Raw genomic sequence first — 23,078 nt, 5'->3', positions numbered from 1 at the left:
TGCGCTACGAGGTCTTTTAATGAAATTGGATTTAATTTTAACTTCTGTTTTTAAATATTGTTTCTTACATGATTCATGATCGACTATGCCACCTTGACTTCTTTTATGTTGCATTTTCGATAATATGTTAGAATGTTGGCTACACTATATCGAATGAATAATGACGCGGCGCGACTATTTTAATGCGATATGATCACTATAAACGCCTCTAAAGTGTTTCAGTTTTAAATGTAAACATTATTTAAGAATATATATTTTATATTCTTCGCCATAATTGTTAGAAGATTCTTTACTTTTAAATATTATTTTGCGCGGGAATATTACTAATTAACGAAACGATACGTGTTTCCATGGCATAACCTAATAAATGGTTTGTATATCGAGTTATTTTAAAATAGCATGTGGCATGGGGTTATTAACACACATGCACGCATTACTTTTATTCTATGCTTGTATATTCATATGCACATGTATACATATGTCTATTGAACAATTAAACTCTATTTATTATTTTTCTATTATTACAATGTCAAAACAGTATGAATCAAACAATATTGGTCGAGACAAGAAGGAAAGCCAATAAAACATATATCAACGGATTTACCATCTATGAGAGAGTATTTCCAACAAAATGAGTGAAACAATTGTAACTAATGAAATTTCCGAAAGTAATGGTGGAACTGATCAACAACCGACTTACAATGGAGAAACTGAAGAACATGCTAGTAATTTCCTTGGATTTTCATTGCATTTGATAACTTATGTATTTGTTAAGACAAAAATGAACTTATCTATTGAATTGTTATTTTCATCAGACAAATCACCAGGAAGTGCAGAAGATAAAGCACCTGATTCATTGTGTGACAATGGTATTAAAAAAAATACTGCCATCATAGGTACTGGAAACAGTAATGTTAGTGTTACTAATAGGGGGAAAAAACGTAAAAGAGCTCCAAGAGATGCTACAGCTCCAAAACAACCTCTTACTGGTTACTTCAGGTAAGTATAATCTTAATTAATTGCTTTTAAAAATATCATTTACCTTAATAATGTCTTATATAGATTCTTAAATGACCGGAGGGAAAAAGTTAGAGGAGACAATCCAACTTTGTCTTTTGCTGAAATCACAAAACTCCTTGCTTCAGAATGGAGTACATTACCCATTGACCAAAAACAGGTTTGAACATTATTCTTTAATTTTTTCGATACATCTTTGTTTTTCATCAATATGCTTTCATTGTACAGACAATTACACTATGAATATGTTGTTATTTGATTGAATAATTATAACGCGAACATCACTATACCGGAAAAAGAACAAAGTAGTTATCAGTATTGAAAGGATTAAATTTTAGAAAACTAAATAGATCCAAAATCGTTTCTCTAATAGGATTTTATTTACAGCAATACTTAGATGCAGCTGAACAGGATAAGGAACGTTACAATCGTGAATTTAGCGATTATAAACAAACTGAAGCGTACCGTATTTTTAGTGAGAAACAGTCTTCGGAAAAACATACAGAGAAAAAAGAACGGAATGGAACAGATATAAGTACCGAACAAACCGTGAGTATTGTATGTATTTATTTTAAATTTTATATAGTACTTTGATGTACAGATACGTCCAAAAGATAGCAATAAGAATTTTATTTGAAAATAAGATTTTAAAAAGTATTATTATTTAGGATGTGCAACAAGACAAGGACAATAATTTCACAGGTTTTGATATTCCCATTTTTACAGAAGAATTTTTAGATCACAATAAAGGTAAAGAGGAGATAAATTAAATTATATATATAAGTAATGCATTATATTAACTATAAACTTATTTGACTGTATCTATGTTACATACACATCGACATCTTTTTATTGTTAACTAGCATGTGAAGGTGAATTAAGACAATTACGAAAAGCTACATCAGATTACGAAGCACAAAATGCTGTACTTCAACGACATGTGGATAGTTTATGTTCAGCTGTAAATCGTTTAGAATCTGAGACTAATCAACAACGTACAACAAATCAAGCATTACAACGTCATCTAGAATCTTTACGTGCACAATTAGCAGGCTGTTTTGCAGCCATTCCTTTACCAGGTTGTTATTTTTTTTAAGTCATTTTATTTATATTATACTATGATATATAAAAAATATATTTGACGTGATTAATAAAAATTTGTTATTGCATACATTTTCAGGTACACACGAAGGTGCAACGTTACAGAATATCGATAATTATGTTGAAAGGCTTGAAACATTGTTAAGTAGTAATACAGAACAAGCATTGCGTAATGCTGTTCGTAACGCTGTCTCTCGATTAGAATTAATTGGATGACGATCGCCCTCCCGCGTTACAACTACATCATTAAAACACCATCGTTCAAGACATTCGCATCGAAAATAGTTGGAAGAATTATATACAAGTACATAATATATATTTTAGTTAATAAAAATTAGTTATTCCTTAAAGTTTATTTATATGTCGAGAATGAAATTACTGTATATTATATAAGAAGAATTGTTTCGCGGTACTATAGTTCTTTTATTATTATGGAGTCTTACATATGGTCATTTATCTCTCTCTTTAGGCTGTTTTTATATTGCTAATATATTTAAACTATTATATTCAAATCGTTCTAAGCTGTTCACATTGTTTTAAAGTAACGTAATTACTTTATATGAAAATATAAGTTATTAGATTTATCTTATTTTTAATAATAAAAAAGAAATTAAAAAAAGAGAGAAAATAAAAGATTAGAATAATCCATCTTTAAAATTCGTACAAAATTGAAATAGTTCTAATTGTACTACTTAGTATTTATTAATAAATTTTCAACATTATTATTGCTTATTTACCATGTTCCGTACGAAATTTTGAAATTGGTTAAGTGTATATCTAAGTCAAAAATGAAAAAAAAAAATACATTTAATAGAGAAAAAAATAAACATACTGAAATATAAAAATCGTATTACAATATATTGAAAAAATATGATTACAGTTTTTACCTTAAAGATGCAGCATTAGGACGTCTATATTTTTCAAGATCAACTACAATGGATTCTATTTGTGGAAGTAAGATTTTGATTGCATCGATCCTTAAAGGTGTAATTGAACGCATAAATTCAAACAAAGACTGAGGATATATTGTAAGATACCTCTGTAGAATATCAGATAAAATGTTCGTCAATTTTTCTCTGTAAATAAATATATCAAATGTGGGTTTATATTATTTAATATAACTTAACTACAATTAAACAACGGACTTATACCTTATAAAAACATTCTCCCTGTAATAACAATTTGTGAAAATACTATTCATAAAATCAATAACATGATGTTTATGTGGATAATCGTGGACTTTTAAATAAGAGGTAATGACATGGGGTACACAAATTGTTATAATTTGTTCTGTTATATTAATTGCATACGTTTTATCTCCTTTTAATAAAGTTTTCAAGAGTAATAATACCTACAAATTGAATAATTATAAATAATCTAACAAGATAAAATAATTTACCGGATAATCTATTAGAAATTAAAATATATACATACCAAATGATTATGCTTATGCAAATTATTTTCAGACGAAATTGTAAAAAACAATGTCATAAGCATTTCAAATATAAGATATGAGAAATCAGCTTTTGCATCCTGGAAGCACTTAAGTAAAGTATCGGATACTTTAAAATTTCCACTAGTATCCTGTGTTATTAAAATTGGAATGTATTGATCAAATAAATTTCTATTTAATACTTGTAATGAAATGTCACTTTTAATATTCAAAGATTCTAATCCAAGGATTATCATGGAAAATATTCTTTTACACAAGTTCTTGATGTAACCCTGAGAAGATTGTTCTGTCGGAAGGGCAATTTTATGTAATAGAACCTTCAACATGCTGTTTGCCTGATTCTATACATAAGTATAATATTCATTTATAATTATATTCATTAATTTAAAAATGAATTATAATCAATAAAAAAATTTGTTAAATATATTTTTATACCTTCCCATAAAACATAGGAGCAGAACAAAGAATTAATGTTCCTGCACATCTATAAATCCAATAGGCAAGCTCCGTTTCTTGAGTCTCTTCTGTTATAGATGAAAGTATCCACTTATCTAAATTATTGAAATATAATCTGTACCTTACGTCAAATTGAACTTTTTCATGTTCATTCTAAAATATTAAGATATATATATATATAATACTTTTGTAGTTAGAGTAACACATAACTACTAATATTAACATAAAACTTACAATCAAATTACCTTAAGGGATTTACGTTTTCTCATTGCAGACATTGTAAATATTAATATAGCTTCTTTGTTATTTTTGAATTCATTAAAATCTTGATTAGTAAGAAAGATTTCTCTAATTTCATTTAATTGAGATACATAATTTTGTAAAATTTGTATTTCTGTCCAATTTTCATCATATCCCAAAATAGAACATTTGATCCATGCCTAAAGTATACAAAATAATTTTGAAACATTTAAAATATATATTATTTTAGTCATAGGTAGTTTCAAATAAAATTATATACAAACTTGTATAAGCATGAGATCAAGATTTTTAAGCTCTTTTTTCAAATTGTGTATGTTTTCTTCTTCTTGAAGTATTATCATTAAATAATATCGTGTGATTCTAGAAAACATTTATAAAAATTTAATATTTATTTAAAAAAAAAATATATATATATATATTATATAATAATAATTTATAGATGAATACAATCAAAAAATAAAATTACCTTATATCTTTTATGATTAAAGATGTTGCAAAATGTTGAAACAAGGATGCCGCAGAATGTTTGTATTTCTTTGCTATTACTGGTTCTTTAATAGCATTTAGTGTAAAAGCAACTGCAAGTCTTGCGAGATCATGATAATGATCTTCAATAAGTAACGGATCAAAAGCAAGTTGTCGTACTCTACAAGCAACATTAGACCACAAAGCATCCAACATTTTAGAAACATGTTCTGTAAATGAATTTTAATTAATTAATATATATATTATAGTATAATTAAAACATATAATGATAAAAAAGAAAATACCTAAGTTATTATTAGCCATTTTCAAATAATTGCATTTATCAAAAATGCAAATCAGAATTTTGATAACAGAATGTACTCTATATCTGGAACATTCTAATAAATAGCGATCAATCCAACCGCCAATGAATAAATGTTCACCTAATTCTAATTTAGTATCAGATGAAAAAATAATATTCAATATATCAACAAAATTTATCATCATGGAACGGGACGTTTCATCTTTATGACAGCTTATGATATTTACCTATTATTATAGAAATAAATAAATAAAACAAATAATGAATATTATAACGATTCAGAAATCAATTACCGTTTCTGTGATGTTATTCATTATATGGGAATAATTCAGTTTAAGTTCATGAAATAACAGTAAAATAACTAATTTTCCTTTCCAAATTAAATTATATTTCCTGGCATTTTCATGATTGAAATTGTGTATTAATGGTAAAAGATCAAGCATTACTGTAGACTATAAAAAATCATACATTAATAGATGTAACAATAATAATAATAATTATTATTATTATAATATATTATTATTTGAAACCTACCACGTTTAGAGTATCTGCAGTAACAGCTAAGGTAAGAAACAACGAAATAAAATTGTATAGGCCTGTTTCAGAAAATTCTTGAACTTTACCCTTAGAAAATTTGGAATATACACGACCTTTGATTTGATTCCAATATTTTGTATCATTACTACCATAATTTTTTTTTAAGAAGGAACCTACAAAAATACTTTATATTTTCTTGATAGAATTATATATAGATATATTCTATATAGATATTCTAGAATATAGATATATAGAATTCTATATAGATATCTTTATAAATATATCTATATATTAATAAATATATCTATATATTAATAAATATATCTATATATTAAATATTTCTTATACCTAACAATCTTAAAAACATTCCATAGCTAGATTCTTTCACTTGTTCAAAATTGCTATCAATTCTGTCCTTGATATGTTTAAATATATCCATGGGAGTTTTCCTATAACAAAAGCAAATATTCTAGATTTGTAAAGAACAGAATAAATCAAATATAATAATAAAATGTATTATAAAAAAAATAAGTGACCTACTTTTCAAGGGATAAAGCCCAAGGGCCAGATGTTTGTAATAAAAAAGGTTGATCTAATCTTTTATGGAAACAATCCCATAAAAGAGTAACTATTGGAATTCGTGATGGCCACCAATCTGTAATTAGAATACGTAATAATGGTATTATTACTTGCAATTCTTCATCTATTTCATCCCTTTCGCCATCTTTTCCTCCTTTGGAAACATATGCTTTCAAAATTTTCTCAGCTTGTTCGTAATTAAAACGAATCTGTAAAAGAAATGTAATAAATTAATAAATAATAAATAGTGTTCAAGTATTACATATATATTTTTAAATTTATGTTATACATTACCCTGGAACAATTAGTATGTAAATATATCCCTTCATTACTATATCCATACAAAAGAGTAAAATGATATATAATCCAAATACTAAATAATTCAGGATTCTTACAAGTAAATAAAGAACATTCTGTCTCTTTATACCAATAAATCCAATTGTTTTGATGTTTGTTTTCATCTAGCATAGCATTTATACAAAAATTTATATGATCCCAAAATGACTGAAATCACATATAAACATGTTAATATATTAATAAATAACAATTAATTTTTAATATATTATTGTGGTGCGATTAAAAAGAAAAATAATTACTGTAATCTGTATTCTATTTGCTAATTCATCAACAAAAATCTGAAGCATAAGCCATAGCTCTCGCATACAAGTACAACTATACGGTGTTTTTTGACGTAGATCTGTTAGAGGAATCTAAAAAAAATAAATAGTGTATATTAATGCAATTGATCCTTTATAAATTTCTTATATTGATCTTCTTACCCTTTCGAATATTTTACATGAAATATAAATAAGATCGCTGATAATTAATTTATAAACATTTTCAATATCATCCATACCAACTTCTTCAGAATATTGCCAATGTATATTACGCATGTATATTAATGTTATATACAACCATCTTAAATCTAAATGGAGATGGTACAAATGAAATTCTGGTTGCACGCACTAAAATAAAATATGACATTAGTAAATGTACAAGGTGTCCTGTAACTGATGATATAAATGATCAGTGGTTGATTCTACATGACAAATTTAGTCGAAAATGTAGAATAAAATTTTTTTGATCTCGAGAAAAATAAGTTTGAAAATTTGTTGAATATACGTGCACTTAACTGAGTTTGCAACAAATTGTATTATTCATTTACTACTTAGTTTTTCATGTAGAATCACACCCTGTTGGCTTGTACTATCAGTTACAATACACCTTGTATACCTAATGAATATAATTACATATACTAAATAATTACTTTATTGCCTAAATTGGATGCTGCGTAATGAAATATAGATTCTGGAATATTTCTTAATCTGCTGAGAAATCTTTTTATGGTTGAAAATAATGTATTAAAATCTTCTTCAATAGTAGGATTTATAATTCTTAATTTACAATAATCCCACTTTATACTGTAACAAAGAGGAAATTGATAAGCAAAAAAGAAAAACATTGACTTAAAAGACAAACATACCTGTTCATGTACACACGTACATATGAAATAAGTCGACATACTGTTCTTCGTATAGAAAAGAAATTTATGAGATTAGTCGTATTCAAAGCATGACTGTAATCTTCATATCTCTTGAATATCTTTAACTGCATTCTATGAAAACAAAGTGATTATTTTATTATTATAAAATAAGAGAAACAAAATATAAATAAATAAGAAAATACTTTGATTTAATATCTTACTCCATGCATTTTACAAAATGATTTATATTTAAAATAACAGTATTTGCGGGTACAACATTGTCGAAAAGTTCTATATGCGTATCTTGGAAATGATATTCTTCTGATGGAAAAAATACATTGTCTATCTCTCCATTCAACAGTAGACTTGTTTTATTTAATTGCCAATCATTCAAATTTACTTTTCCACAACAATTGAAGGTTACATCCAAATCCATTTTCTAAAAAGAAATATTTTAGTAAAAATACATTTAATACAAATAACTAATAACGTTTTAAAATGTGAATACAAAAAATATATAAAAAATGAAATTTTATTTTTATATACTTTATACAAATTTTAAGTGCATGAATTACTTTATATATATATACCTATATATTGAAAATATAAATTTTATTTGTACAATTTAAAAGTTTTATACAGTTTTTCCCTTTTAAATGGAATGTTACATTGTTCTTAAAAAGAAAGAAAACACAGAAGAACTTTAGTAATCAGATTGTAGATTTTGGCGGTATTTTCATCCGCCATATTTATATATAACACAATTTGCACATGCGTCAAATGTCTAATATACTAGAATTAAACTTCCATCAATCCAATTTATTCTACGTGGAACCTAATGTAAACTTTAATATGTATTGAATAATAATATATCAAATTAAAAGTTATTTGTTTTTGTTGACATATTTTTAAAAGTAATTTAAAATGAGTGAAATATTAACATTGGAAGTTATAGAAAATGACGGTAAGTTGTTAAATATTTTTATATAATATTTTGGACTATTTACATTTTTATAACCCAATATATTTGTTTACTTCATTTTTAGAATTCTTTAAACAATTCTTGAATGGCGATTTAAAGAATACAGAGATTGATAAAGTATTATCAGTAGTTCAACAATTAAATAAATTAGGCCAAGGTAAAGTTTTTCTTTGCTTTATTTAAAAATAAAATTGTTTTTATAATTATATTTTATAATTAAACAAATAACTTTTATTATATATTCTTACTTTTATATTTGTTAGCTATCGAGGTCTTACGTTCTGAATTACAAAACCAAGTACTTGCAAATTATGAAGATTTGTTATCTCAAGCAACATGGGTTGAGAAGTTGGAAGATGTACTTTCAATAATGCAAACTCATGTACAAGTAAATACAATTATTTCAAAATTAAATAATATAACCAATGTTAAACGAGATTTGAAAATATTATATTTCTTTTTAAATGAAATATTAATTTTCCAGAATTTGTTACTAGCCGTAGAACGTTTACGTGGGAAAATAGTAGAACCATTTAATAGAATTGAAACTCAAGCGGTAGTATTGTCACGTCTTCATGAAACATCTGATCTTCTGCGGAGAGTAGCAAGAATGCAACATTTATCTAAACGTTTAGGTTCACAAATGACTAATGTTATTCAAGGTCCAGATATAATAAAAGTAGCTAACAATTTACACGAACTTGGTAATTTTTACGTCAAGTCATTTGTTTTAATTTTTTGTATAAAAATAAATAGCTATATACATATATATATACTAATTCTATATAAATTTATACGTAGAGCAATTAATGTCGGATACAGATTTAAATGGCCTAGATATAATTGCTGACGATCAACAAGCCGTTAAAGCTCATAGGGCAGTTGTGAAAAGAGTAGCTACTCATACATTAACTCAAGGTTTACAAGCAATGGATAGAGTTAAGGTATGTTAATTTAAAAAAATAAATCCTATATAATTTTACTTTATAGATTACAATTGACTTTAATATTTGTATGTACAGGTCAGTACAGCTATACAGGTATTTCAGAACTTAGGAATTGTAAATGAAGCAGTAGAAATAACTATTGCAAATAATTTAGCTAATATCAAGAAAAATACTATTGAATCTTTCGATGTTCTTTTATCTAAAAGTCAAGATATAATTAAAAAAGTAGCTCCAGGTCGTGCTTCAACACCTACGCCAGGAACGTCAGGAAATTTACGTACGCGTATTTGGGAAAATCTTGAAAGACTTTTTCAAGATGTTTTGTTTTCGCAGTGTATACAAGTAAAGGATAATTTTATTAGATTTAATAGTATATATGTATATATATATATATTCATATTTAGTAACATTGAAGCAATTAATTGTTCATGTAGATTGAATTATTGCAAAAAACATTATTGGAAAATCATGCAAAAGAATTTAATGATTTATCTGAAACATTTTGGACGAAAGTTAATCTACTATTGAGCGAAGTATTAATTTCACGTTCACAAGGTAAAAGTTTCTATTGTTTTTTATTCGTATTTAAACAATATAGTAATTATATTAAAATCTTGTAGGATCATCGCTTGTAAAACAAGCCTTGGAAGGAGAATATCCAAAGTTCTTGCGATTATTTTTAGATTTGAGTAAACGTTTGAAGGATAGATCGCAAAGTTTTGGTACCTATAACATTAAGTATGTAATTGTGAACAATTATTCTAATCTAATAAAGTTAAGTGTTTCTTTTATAATATATATCGTAAATAATTAATTTTTTATTTAGCCGTAATGTTTTGTCATCGTTTGAAAATGCATATCTTTCTCGTTCTGTATCTCGTCTCTTGGATCCTGTACATACTATGTTTTGCGGAACTAATTTACCAAGCCAAGATGAAATTGATACTTTAATTCGCACTGTAACGAAGTATGTATAATTATATATAAATTTAATATTATATGTTTTTTTTTACCAATAAGCATACTAAATAACTAGTTTTTTGTTTTTAGCGAACTCAGTGTTTCACTTGTGGATGATGGTTTATCCATTGTGGTTGCACGTAATGTGAGCAAATCTATACGTCTGTTTTGCTTAAAATGTGAACAGGGATTGGTAACAGGTGGAGAAGCAAGCCAAGTTATAGATTCACCTACAGCTGGACAACAGACCAATGTCACCTTAGCAAATTTATTACATTATCTTTCTAGTCAAGTAAATCGTGTAATTGCCAACTTATCATCTGGTTTACCAGTTGAAGGATCAACAATTATTTCGTCAGCAATTAAAGAATCAGATGTATTAACAAAAAGTATACTGTCACCATTGTTAGCTTCAATCAGTGATGCAATTGAAAGTATTATTTTAACGATGCACGATGATCCTGATTTTCGAGAGTGAGTACAAATTATTCTCCTAACAAAACACATATATTTAATTAAATTTATATTATATTTAATTTAATAAATTTATCATTTTTCTTTTCAGTACAAGTAGTCCTCTTGGAAAAGATGTTTCTTGTTCATTATACATGCGTGAATTACAAGGTTTCATTTTAAGATCTGTAAATACATTCCTTATTCCTTATAAAAATCAAGCAGTGGTTACTGAATGGTAAGATATTTTGCTACAATTATGTAATACAATATATTTTACTTTATTTCCTAATATTGGAATTTAATGTTTTTTTTTTTAAGTTGTAAGGGTGTAGCTTCAAGATGCATTGAATTATTTATGAGACATGCTTGTTTACTGAGGCCATTAACAGATTTTGGAAGAAAAAAATTAATTATGGATTTTACTCAGGTATATCAAGAGATAATATTATTGTTATAAATATTATCCATATAATAGAAAGTTTGTTATAATAAACATATTAATTAATTAAGATGGAGTTTGCTGTATCACCGTTATGTGGTGGAGGTCAGTTAAGTTTATTAGAACAACAACAATATAGAAGATTAAGAGCTTTAAAAGCATTACTATTACAAAAACCAGAAGATATGGTACAAAAAGTTTTAGAAGATCCATCGGAGAATAGTGTACCGCCGTCACTTCTTCTTCTACATTTATTTTCTGGTGCACCACCTGAATTATTATCTCCACATCAAGTAAATTATTTATTTATATAATTGTTTCATTAATTTTTGAAATAATTGACAAAGAATCTCAAAAAAGAAAACTGTATATACTTTAATTTACAGAGTGCAGGTTGGTCTATTGGAAGATTATCTCAATGGATCGATAGTCATCCAGAAGAAAAAGATAGAATTGCTCTCAGTAAGGGATCATTGGAACGGTATCAGTTAACGATACAACAAAACAATATTCCATCTTTCCATCCTTTGTTTCCATTGATGACAAAATTAGCTAACTTATACGATCATATTAATTGAAATGAATTATTTATTATAGTGATATGTAAATGTAGTTAATAATAAAATTTTATAAAGAATGAGATTCGTATTTATATTGTATAAAAAAGAAATTGTCTACTTTAATAGCATATAATAAAAAAAAGATAATGTAAGTATATACTGATAACTTTTTTCCTGGTTATTATCGATGGTACTTTACTTGCAAATTCTTACTTTAATAAAATATATTCCATAAACTAATAGCATACTCAATATAATAGGTTTGAAGTAACTTTTTTTAACTACTTTTGGTCCAATGTAACAGGGAGGTACTTTTAAAGAATTTTTTACGTTCATCTATAATTTAAAAATTAACTTATATTAATTATAACAGTTAATGTAAAATATATTTTAAAAATATATTTTTTGTTTACCTCATCTGCAACAGTTTTTATATGCAAAAGTCTATTTTTTAGAGTAACAACTGTTTCTTCAATGCTTTTAATTTTTTCTATATATTCAAATGTTTGTATATCATCGGCAAATATATCATCAAAAAAATCATTATCTATATTTAATCGTATAAAGTGAAAAGTAGAAGTCATAATCAGAATTTGTCGTGCCATTAAAGCCATAATTTCAATCATGCCTCTACATCTGAAAAATGAGTAATTTTTTAATAAAAGAGATGATACAATTAAATTGTTATTAATTTAAATTAATTTTAATTATACTCTTTATAATGACGTATCATTTCTTTTAAGGTGGAATGATCCCATGGTAAGCAATGAAAATAATTCAAATACTTTAAAAGTCGATCTCTATGGATACTAATGTCCATTTTTAAATTAATAAGATCTTGTTCTGTTAACTTTAAAAATGTTTGAAAGTCCATTCCTTGAAAATGGTTAATATAGTAATGTAGTTCTATTGCATTCAAAACATTTAGTATATTGATGTTAACAACCTGATCTTTAGTAGGATTCAATTTAAAAAATAAATGTTCCCATTTACTAATTCTGGATGTTGTATATGTAATTGTAAAATAATCATCTCCCTTGAATAGCATAGAAATCTGAAATATTTACTAGATTAATTAGTTGTTAAATACAAAATTTAACGTAATTATATACCTCCTTGTATTCTTTTATTTCTGCTAAATCTTTAGCAGTGTCACCAGCATTATTTTTAATTAAGGGATTAGCCTTATAATCAAGAAGTAATTTTACTATTTCTACATTATTCTTTAAGACAGCGTACATCAAGGCCTGAAGAAAGTATAAAGCATATTAAAATACTATTTTAGCTAATTGTTTCATATATATATATAATAATATAAGACACTAAGGATGATTAATTTTATTTATAATTACAACAAAACTTACGGTATAACCTTCATTATCCTGAATATCAATATATAGTACATGCTTTAGTAATACCTTAATATTTTCTACATCCTTTGTTTTACAAGCGTACATTAAAGCTGTTTGCCTATTAAAATAGCATAATATATTATATTTATTTGATATTATTATAATTATTATAAGAAGATTTAGCACAGTATCTTTACTTGTGATTATCAACTACATCTACAGAATCTGATGCTTTAATTAATAGAGATAAACAGGTGGAACATTCTGCTGTTGATCCATTTGTAGAATTGCATAATGCCATTAATGGTGTAAATCCATCTAAATTATATTTCAAGGATTAAATAACAGAGTATATAATGCCATTAACAAAATTATTTAATACCTTTATTTTTATTAGCATCAGCTCCACGTTCCAAAAGATATTTGATTAATTCAATATTACAAAATGATGCAGCATGTAAAAGTAGAGTCCAACCGGTATTTAACACATCATTTATATCATTGTCTAAATATATTTAAACAAAGAGAATGGATTCATTAATAATTACTTAAAGAAAATAAAAAGGACAAAAATCAGTGGAATTTTATTTATAACACGTAATCACTTCATTTAATATAGTAATTACCTTTAAGGTGCTCTTCAATTATATTTAATTGTCCTTCCTTACATGCATTTACCAAAACATTTTGCTCGTCTTTAATGGAATGCCAATTTCGTATATTTATATTCTATGCATAAAAATATTTACAATTTAGTCATTAATACCAATGAAGAATAGTTAAAATAATTATTTATATAAATATAATATTAAAATTTAATATATTCAATATTTCAAATTGAAACAAGTGCTTATTACCTCATCTACAAGTTGTATTTCCGTCATTTTTTTTCAATAGTAATGACAGTAAGAACTTTCCTTCACTATATAAGTATTCGTATTACACATTCATTTGTTTGCATTCTTTCTTATAAGATTATATTGTAAACAAGGTAAATTAATACAGACAATAGAATTTTGTACCTACTACTATTCTTTTTGCTTAACCGTTGGCGCCACTTATTGTTGACATTTTTGCAATGAATTAACCCGGGAAATTTAAATGAACTCACACGTGTTCATGGTTATATATCAAAAATTTTTTTCTATTTATTTCTTGCGATAGAATACAATTGATATCATAAAAATGTTAACAAAAAAAGAAATTACAAATTCTTTAAATCATTCAATTATTGACTATTTAATTAGAAATCTATTTGAATATTTTTATATAAATAAACTGTCAATAATTGAAAATCTTTAAATTCATTTTAGATAATTTTAAAATAATAATATTAAAATATTGTTATTGATTAATTCTAAAATTAATTAATTTTTTATCAAATTTTTTCACTGATCGAATTACTTTAATTATTCACTTAGAGACACGTTTTATAATTTTGTTTCATGTTTGACCCTAGCTTTGAAAAGTTGATTTGGTCTTAGAATACCATATAAATTATTATGATGAGAATTATTAGATATCGCAATCTCAGTAGAAGCATCACAATTATTGCTAGATAAGTCTGTTCCGTCATTATTTTTTTGTGGATATTTTCTTTGCTGTGTTCTATCAGAACTACAATTGTGACCTTCCTTTATAACAATTTGTAATTCAGAGTCTGTTTCCTCCTCATTATCTGCACTATCTACATCTCCTAAAAATAAAATAATATACAATATTAAATAGTTTTTAATTAAACAAATACATATATATGCAGATGATGTATATAAGACTACTAACCATCAGAACTGTAAGTAGAAGGTAAATAAAATCTAGATGGTTGTACTTTACTAGGACCACCACATCGTTCTTTATCTCTAAGCATATTAGTGGAATGATAATATTTAAATTCCCGAGGGAGTGTATAGCTTCTAGGTAATGATACTTGACTACCTTCCATATCGCTGATTTCACCTTCTTCGCTTTCATCTTTGGAACTCTCTCCTTTCCCATTCCGGCTTTTATATATTTTTAAATATAAATATGAAATTAAATTTTGACTGCATATCTTTATTATATTAATTATAATAACAATGATAAATAATTCATAAATTACCTGTGATTAAGATGACTGGGAGGTGTCCAATGAGCACAATGTATGGGAAGACATCTAGGTGCTAACAAAATTTCTGGAACATTAGCTTTATCCCTTTGTGATACTTTCCATAAACTTGAGGAATGGGAATTAGAATGATACGGCGATACTGGTGGTGGTGGTAATAAACAATGCATTTTAACTGGTGGCCATGATGTTAATGCAACACCTTCATCTCCATCAGATACCAACGAAGGTGATGTAAATAATATAGTGTTTGGAGAAGTATGCAACTTCTTACTTGGCGGTGGCTGTTGATTTAATACTGATGGAGAAGACGAAAATGTAGATGGAGACGCTGACAATGGTGGAAATAATTTTCCTTCTTTGATCTCTTCTTGTATAGCTTTAAGCTCGCGAAGTTGTTGCTGCTTCTTTTGCCTTAATTTTTCTCGTATCAAATTTACACTCAACGAACTACCCGTCTCTGTTTCAATTGTATTTTTTTGTATATTCGAATTGTCGCTCTGTTTTGAAATAACGTTTTAATTATTCTTTGTCAAATATAATAAAATAAACTATTTAATATTATTATTTTACCTGCAAGACGTTGGAAAAGGATGCAGCTTTTTTCCAAAATGGTATTATTTGTTGATGTCCATTGTTTCCATTAAGCCACTGTTTAGTATCTTCACCTGCAGTAGTAGGACTTACAGTAGATGTAGATTGATCCTGTGGAGGTGGTGGAGGTACAAATGTAGTAGGCTTTTTCTTTTTACGATTTGGATTTACTACTGCTGCATTAGAAAAGCGACAATTAAATACACCAGGTATACCACTATTATTCAATTTTACTCTTCTTGTTGCTACATTTTTATTAATTTTTTTTTCCTTTACATGGTCTGTATTTCTTTCTTCTTGATTTTCCTATACATTCAAAAAGATAAAGAAAATAAAAATATATATATAAATTTAATTATATTATATATACTAATATATTTATACTCTATATTATTAACAATACTTGAATTTTGAATAAATTACAAACCTGGTTAGACATAATTGCAAGATTTGAAGTAGTCATTCTACCACCAACTTCATATGTTAATTTTCTTATATGAAAAAATCTGTAAACATAGATCAAGTGTTTTACACGATTAGAAATAAAGTCTTGATATTGTATTTTTAATAACAGTGATCATAATATTTGATGCATGCGCATGAACTGCTTCAAGCAAAAACACAAAAATCAAGATTTATATGCATACAAAAAATATATATATATATATATCTATTTCTATATAAAATGTGAAGATTATTTAGACGATCAACATACATAAAACAAACATTATTATCTATATGTACATGCATTATGAATAAAATAGTATGGATGGAGTTGATAAAAAAATATAAGCCATTTGGATAAGCAAGATCACAATTTTTTGATCTGTGATATGCAGGTAGATCCAGACAAGTGCAACAATTAATTATATGATAAGGATTTCCTATAATTTACACACAGAGCATAAGTATTATAAATCAATTTCATCATTTAAAAAAAAAAGTACAATTAATATTTTCTTGGACATAATTAATTGAAATAAATAAAAAAACAAGGCAACAATAAAACAGCTAGAAAGCTAACGACAAACATAATAAAGAAGACATAAAATTATTCAAATTCGTCAATTATAAAACATACATATGAATTGCAAGACTAGTTATTTTTTATCACAATTTATAAAGTAATAAATACTTTGCTCAAATATTCAGTGTCCTTTGCACATTCAACTTGTACCCATCCAAACCAAGAAAGAGTTATATCTAGAAAAAAGTAAAGAGAGTCTTAAGCTCTATAGAAATCTTGGAACAAAAAAATAGACCATGTATTGTTTCACGATAAAGTTAGTTTATCTTAGTTCTATAATTTCATAAAAGCAAATGAAAAAAAAGGTATAAAGGATTATAATAAATGCTTACCTATAATACATTGCCATGAAGAACATACCACTAAAAAATAATGCTACAAGCGTAAGTATTAAATTTACTGGATTTGGTTGATGGAGATGAAGATCACTTCTATTTATGCCTACAGCCCATACTCCAGTAAGTAAACTGTTTTCCAATAACATTACGGTATAAAATATTACCTATGCAAACATTTAGTTTTTAAAAGACATATTTCTTGTTACTTTACATATAAAAAAAATAAAAATATCTTATTGAAATTAAATAATAAGATTGAATACTTCCACTCACCATTTTTTGGCGATGATTGGTCTCATGTAGATTAACATATGCAAATATATAAATAAATGCCAACATAGAGGCTAGAATACTTTTTCTCGTCATTGGGAGACGCTCACCTACATGGAAGAGTCCATCAGGTGTGAGCAATAACCACATTAACATAGTAAGCCAATGAAGTGCCATTACAATTAATAGCCATTGTCCACCATAAAGCGATGCATATACAACTAATGCTCCAACTCTAGCACTTACTGTTCCAAGGCGCCAAAATAATTGAGCTAATACACCCAACCATGTAAGTACCAAACGTTCTATATTGCGCAGACGTGCTGCACTTTTACTAAAACTAGCTACCGCCCAACAAACATTCCACAAGGATAGTCCAGCCGAAACTGCTGTTAATTTAGTTAACTGTTCACTGTCATTCACTTCACCACTTTTTAGTTTTTCATTTTCTATACCTAAGTTGTCATTAATTCCAATAGATAATAAATATAGTTGTAATAGTAACATAGGTGCAGCTTCGCAGAATGCATGTACAAGACGCAATACACACAACTCTCGCACCTAAATAAATTTAAATGTGATGTAAAAATATGAAACAACTATATTACTAGATATCATAATAATTTATTAATTATAATTTACCTCGTGTTTAACGTAAGCTAAATCAACTGGAATAAACAATTTACAATATCTCCAAAGTACTCCAGCTTGTGTTGTATGAAGAAATAATACACAACCAAAAGTCCAGTTACCAGTCTTTTTGCATGGACTTACATTACTATCTCTGGTTGTATCATTATCTATTAATTTACCTCTTACACCCCATAAATACCAACGTATGCTAACTATCTATAAATAAATAACATAATCAAATAAATAACATGATAATGTAAAAGAATATTTTGTTTTTATAATATTGTTTGTATTAAATCATATACCTGGCACGCAAGCAAAGAAGTTGTTATAAAAGTAATACTTAAGGGGAAAACGGTAGGTGGTCCTACCGAATGATAAGCGAGTGTATAAACCATTGCAAAATCAAACACGATGTCACAAAAATATGATACAAGGGAAATTATATTAAACAAAACATCACATAGTGATAAAAATTCGTTTTGCTGTTGCCTATGCTGGGCCATAATGGTTTTGTGACACCCATTTGGATAATTCCTTTAGCATTTCCCCTTTTCATTAACTTTCTTCGTTTATCTAAAACACAAACATATACTTAGAATTCAATTTTCAATAATTCATGTCAATAATTATGATAATAGATATAATTATATACCTAGTTGAAATTAGAACACACATTGTTTTATAGGTTAGATAGAAGTCCTTTTTACAGTTAGTTAAAACGTTCGAAGAAGTAACACAAACGTTTCTATAAATTCAATCTTATAGATAATAATCATTTATCATTAATTGGATTAAAGATACTTATTTATTTTACGCGAAATAAATAATAAATTTAGAATTCACAATACACATGACTGTTTTTTAAAAAATTATTATACATCCTATTAATCCAGAAATCAAGCAATAAATAATATAAAAATATTTTTATTTAAAATACACCTTAAATACATTACAATTACTGAATATCAACGCATTAAAAATTTCATGCTCCTAATTGATCTACTGTCAAAATTGATAGCATGTTGCTATTGGAGCGTTATTAACAATATAAACGGGATCGTATATAACAATAGGAATAATTAATTTCATAACCTACCAAAAACCACCAGAAGTTACATTAAATTAATAAAAGAAAAAATGAAAAAGTTTGTCTAGAGAATCGATGTAAATGTTAATAAGCGTTACTAACTTACCGCATTCTTTACGTATTATTGATGAATAATGAGAGAAAAAAAAGAAAGTTTAAAGCTACGTGTGACTGCGTTGGCGGACCTGACTTGACTAGATGACGTCATAAATTCCTCCAGATACATTCGAGTTCCAATCTTTGACGATGTCATCAAGAAGAATTCATCATTAACTTTTGTTGACATCAAAGAAGAGATACATAGTGGTTTTTATTCTTTACAATGATAATAATAAATGTTAATTATATGAAAGAAATGATAATAATTAATATGTGTAAATTGTGTTGTGTTGCTAAATAATCATTACAATCCTAATATTGATAGAATATTAACAATATTATTCGAATGCATTATTATTTCATTTTGTGGTTAACATATATCAGTTGATTAAAGAAGTGACATGTTTTAATAGATTTTAACGAATAATAATTATTGTTAAAGACTTTTCTTTTTAATCAAAATGTCGATAGAAATGGATATTATCGATAACCAAGTACAGTTACCTCAAGATCTTGGTGATGATGTTGTACAAGAAGTACTTAAAACTGGTATGGATCTTCGTCAGTATTCTGAACAAATTGAGGAGGAATTAAAAGAGGTCGAAAATAAATCTATACAAGATTATATCAAGGAGAGCCAGAATATAGCGAATTTACATGATCAAATTACTGCATGCGATAACATTCTGGAGGTTAAATTTAATGCTATTTGATTACGTAAACATATGTACTTTTATGTTCTTGTTTTATGTAAATTTTATTTATTTTAATGTTTTCTTTTATAGGAAATGGAGTCAATGCTTATGTGCTTTCAAAAAGATCTTGGAAGTATCAGTTCAGAGATACTTTCATTACAAAGAAAGTCTGTCGCTATGAGCCAACAATTATCAAATCGACAAGCAATACGAGGACCTTTAAGTCAATTCATCGAAGATATGACTGTCTCTGAAGCTCTTATAATGTAAACAAATATTATACTTAATTATCTTATTATTAAAATTATATAATTATAAATTAAAGTTTTTAGTAATCTTGTTTTGCTTTAGCGGAATTATGGACTGTTCTGTGATGGACAAAGAATTTTTAGCACAGTTACAAATATTGAATTATAAAATTAATTTTGTAAGGGAACAAAGTACGAAGGCAAAATCTTGTATAGATGTACAAGATATATTGGAAAAATTAAAAGTTAAAGCGATGACAAAAATCAGACATTACTTGTTAGAACAAATTTATAGGTTTAGAAAACCAATGGCAAATTATCAAATATTACAAAATAGTATGCTGAAGTATAAGTTTTTTTATGAATTTATTTTAGCTAATAAAGATGATGTGGCTGATGAAATTTGTGAAGAATATGTAGATACTATGAGTAAAATATATTACTCATATTTTAAAGCGTATTCGTCTAAATTAATGAAATTACAGGTAAGAAAATTTCGATTTCAAATAAAATGAAATAATAACACTTATCGTTCTCTTATTTTCTTTTAGTTCGAAGAAAAACCAACTAAAGATGATTTAATGGGAATCGAAGATACAGCAAGACATAGTCTATTTCACAAATCTACATTGAAACATAGAGGAACTGTTTTTTCTATAAACACTAGAGATGCAGTTCTTACTACAGAATTAGAAGCTTCTATCATTGTTCCACTTACAGCTTCTAATATCAGGGTTCGTTTTAGATTTATTTTATAAAATTTTGAATATAAACGAATATAATTTATTTTGAATTTTCAGTATCACTACGAAGCTTTATTTAGAAGTGAACAATATGCAGTTGTCGACAATGCTTGTAGAGAATATTTATTTTTAACTGAATTTTTTAAAGTTAACGGTAATGAAGCTATGAGAATTTTTAATAAGGTAAATTAATTTTTTATAACGACAAATTCTTGTATACAATTATGTGCATAATTAATAATGACTTGTAACTATTTGTTGCTTTATAATTATAATGATTCTTGCAGGTCATGGAGAAGACATTAAATCTTGTGTCGAAGAATTTGCAATCATTTGTAGATGATTGTTATGATACTATAGCATTATTTTTATGTTTACATTTGGTAATGCGTTATCAATTAACGTGTCACAAAAGAGCAGTTCCAGCGTTAGATAAATATTGGGATCATTTGACAAAAATTATATGGCCAAGGTAATCAATTGCAATCTATTACAATTATTTTTAACAATAATACGAACTTATATATATATATATATATTTTCAGATTTGAGTTCATTTTTCAATTGAATATTCAAAGTATAAAAGATTGTGATCCATCAAAATTTAATAAAGAGACTGGCCCACATTATGTAAGTTAATGTTAACAGAGAAATTACTGTTTAATCAAAGAAGTAGATAAATTAAAATAACATCGTTTCAGATAACAAGGAGGTATGCTGAGTTTAGTGCAGCAATGGTCAGCATAGTCGAGGGATTTCCTTGTGAAGGTGTAACACAATTATTGGCAGAACTTAGAGAAGCTGTTCAATGTTTCTTATTAAGAATGGCATCTATTTTTCCAAGCAGAATTAATCAATTAATCTTTCTTATCAATAACTATGACTTAGTGTTGAGTGTTCTTATAGTAAGAAAAACAAAAATTTGTTTTCAATATTTTAATATTATTTGATAATAATTTATTCCTTAATAAAATGCATGTTTTTTATTTATTTTTTAGGAAAGAACACGAGACAATTCTAAAGAAGCAGAAAGCTTTCGAGAACAATTAAATGCACGTTCTTCCGAATATGTCGAAGCAGTATTAAATCAATATTTCGATGGTATCATTCAATTAATTAAGGAATCGGAAAATTTTATAGAGAAAAATCAAGATGAAGATTTGAAAAGACAAGAAGGTAAAGCATTAGCTCTTGTACAATATTTTACAGATACCTGGCAACGTTCTTTAAAAAATATCAACGACGAGATATTAAAATCGTTTCCAAATCTAGTCATTGGAAATGCATTAGTTCAACGTGCAATGACTCAATTAGTGCAATATTATAATAGATTTCATAAAATATTACCACCAAATGCTCGAACGAAACTTACTAACATACATCATATAATGGTTGAAGTTAAGAAATATAAAACAAATTATTAGATCTGCAATGAATTTATGTATTGATATATAAGTATCAGTCATAAATGATTCGTGTGTTGTATTTCACTGTTAATAAGAAATGTATAAATTTAATGAAAAAGGGTTCTGTACATTTATTTATAAAGTAATAATCTTATATCAATACATTTTTATGATATATGCACAAACATGCGTTATCTCTATCGATTATGTATTTATATAGAATAATATGTATATAATTATAATAAGTGCCTAAAACACTGAATAATTTATGATCATGATCAACATTCATTTTTTATATAAATTAAATTTTTATTCCAAAATGATCGATACAATTATCGTACACGTTCGTTAGATTAGTAGCTGTTTCTATTGCCTGTCCAAGTATTCTATTTTAATACTTTTTCTCTTTTTCAAATAAAAGGCACCGTTAGAAGTGAATTTTTGTAGTTCACCCCTGATTA

At 26.6% G+C, this 23,078-nt stretch overlaps 6 protein-coding genes across 7 annotated transcripts; 3 read left to right on the top strand and 3 right to left on the bottom strand.

Annotated features, from left to right (window-relative positions):
* The first annotated feature begins 135 nt into the window (after positions 1 to 135).
* On the top strand, positions 136 to 2,334 carry LOC122520687 (high mobility group protein 20A). The gene is made up of 8 exons (XM_043640894.1): positions 136 to 370; positions 539 to 725; positions 816 to 999; positions 1,063 to 1,177; positions 1,405 to 1,566; positions 1,686 to 1,767; positions 1,881 to 2,096; positions 2,198 to 2,334. Exons 2-8 carry the CDS (start codon positions 632 to 634, stop codon positions 2,332 to 2,334), a joined length of 990 nt encoding a protein of 329 aa, XP_043496829.1. The 5' UTR covers positions 136 to 370; positions 539 to 631.
* A 458-nt stretch (positions 2,335 to 2,792) lies between these two features.
* LOC122520686 (protein MMS22-like) lies at positions 2,793 to 8,435 on the bottom strand. 2 transcript variants are annotated; one of them, XM_043640892.1, is made up of 20 exons: positions 8,265 to 8,435; positions 7,896 to 8,113; positions 7,675 to 7,806; positions 7,459 to 7,612; positions 6,971 to 7,156; positions 6,788 to 6,901; positions 6,486 to 6,695; positions 6,153 to 6,400; positions 5,961 to 6,061; positions 5,610 to 5,785; positions 5,369 to 5,527; positions 5,059 to 5,302; positions 4,755 to 4,983; positions 4,552 to 4,648; positions 4,273 to 4,467; positions 4,007 to 4,180; positions 3,553 to 3,912; positions 3,270 to 3,469; positions 3,006 to 3,194; positions 2,793 to 2,895 (listed from the first exon to the last, which is right to left on the bottom strand). In XM_043640892.1, exons 2-20 carry the CDS (start codon positions 8,108 to 8,110, stop codon positions 2,841 to 2,843), a joined length of 3,438 nt encoding a protein of 1,145 aa, XP_043496827.1. In that variant the 5' UTR covers positions 8,111 to 8,113; positions 8,265 to 8,435; the 3' UTR covers positions 2,793 to 2,840. The 2 variants fall into 2 exon arrangements, with proteins under 2 accessions (XP_043496827.1, XP_043496828.1); XM_043640893.1 differs by lacking the exon at positions 8,265 to 8,435 and having other exon boundaries at positions 7,878 to 7,953.
* A 37-nt stretch (positions 8,436 to 8,472) lies between these two features.
* LOC122520684 (conserved oligomeric Golgi complex subunit 5) lies at positions 8,473 to 12,098 on the top strand. The gene is made up of 14 exons (XM_043640890.1): positions 8,473 to 8,638; positions 8,721 to 8,813; positions 8,920 to 9,044; positions 9,141 to 9,360; positions 9,458 to 9,600; positions 9,679 to 9,945; positions 10,038 to 10,158; positions 10,224 to 10,341; positions 10,430 to 10,570; positions 10,654 to 11,037; positions 11,129 to 11,254; positions 11,338 to 11,446; positions 11,530 to 11,751; positions 11,845 to 12,098. Exons 1-14 carry the CDS (start codon positions 8,599 to 8,601, stop codon positions 12,034 to 12,036), a joined length of 2,301 nt encoding a protein of 766 aa, XP_043496825.1. The 5' UTR covers positions 8,473 to 8,598; the 3' UTR covers positions 12,037 to 12,098.
* Positions 12,099 to 12,185: 87 nt separating this feature from the next.
* LOC122520685 (ankyrin repeat, SAM and basic leucine zipper domain-containing protein 1) lies at positions 12,186 to 14,621 on the bottom strand. The gene is made up of 9 exons (XM_043640891.1): positions 14,228 to 14,621; positions 13,997 to 14,099; positions 13,753 to 13,875; positions 13,568 to 13,688; positions 13,383 to 13,488; positions 13,131 to 13,265; positions 12,732 to 13,072; positions 12,432 to 12,654; positions 12,186 to 12,354 (listed from the first exon to the last, which is right to left on the bottom strand). Exons 1-9 carry the CDS (start codon positions 14,252 to 14,254, stop codon positions 12,214 to 12,216), a joined length of 1,320 nt encoding a protein of 439 aa, XP_043496826.1. The 5' UTR covers positions 14,255 to 14,621; the 3' UTR covers positions 12,186 to 12,213.
* Positions 14,622 to 14,748: 127 nt separating this feature from the next.
* LOC122520683 lies at positions 14,749 to 19,624 on the bottom strand. Its single transcript, XM_043640889.1, has 10 exons — positions 19,533 to 19,624; positions 18,642 to 18,912; positions 18,346 to 18,552; positions 17,707 to 18,264; positions 17,428 to 17,597; positions 16,496 to 16,574; positions 16,048 to 16,374; positions 15,469 to 15,974; positions 15,153 to 15,370; positions 14,749 to 15,066 (listed from the first exon to the last, which is right to left on the bottom strand). Exons 2-10 carry the CDS (start codon positions 18,840 to 18,842, stop codon positions 14,801 to 14,803), a joined length of 2,532 nt encoding a protein of 843 aa, XP_043496824.1. The 5' UTR covers positions 18,843 to 18,912; positions 19,533 to 19,624; the 3' UTR covers positions 14,749 to 14,800.
* Positions 19,625 to 19,832: 208 nt separating this feature from the next.
* LOC122520682 (vacuolar protein sorting-associated protein 52 homolog) lies at positions 19,833 to 23,055 on the top strand. Its single transcript, XM_043640888.1, has 9 exons — positions 19,833 to 20,217; positions 20,311 to 20,486; positions 20,572 to 20,953; positions 21,020 to 21,202; positions 21,269 to 21,394; positions 21,499 to 21,683; positions 21,757 to 21,841; positions 21,913 to 22,116; positions 22,210 to 23,055. The coding sequence occupies exons 1-9, from the start codon at positions 19,987 to 19,989 to the stop codon at positions 22,633 to 22,635; spliced, it is 1,998 nt and encodes a 665-aa protein (XP_043496823.1). The 5' UTR covers positions 19,833 to 19,986; the 3' UTR covers positions 22,636 to 23,055.
* Positions 23,056 to 23,078: the final 23 nt, after the last annotated feature.

Source organism: Polistes fuscatus, unplaced genomic scaffold (genome assembly GCF_010416935.1).
Source record: "Polistes fuscatus isolate 324 unplaced genomic scaffold, CU_Pfus_HIC Scaffold4, whole genome shotgun sequence".
Classification (NCBI taxonomy): Eukaryota; Metazoa; Arthropoda; class Insecta; order Hymenoptera; family Vespidae; genus Polistes; species Polistes fuscatus.
This window is presented reverse-complemented; position numbering and strand designations above follow the sequence as displayed.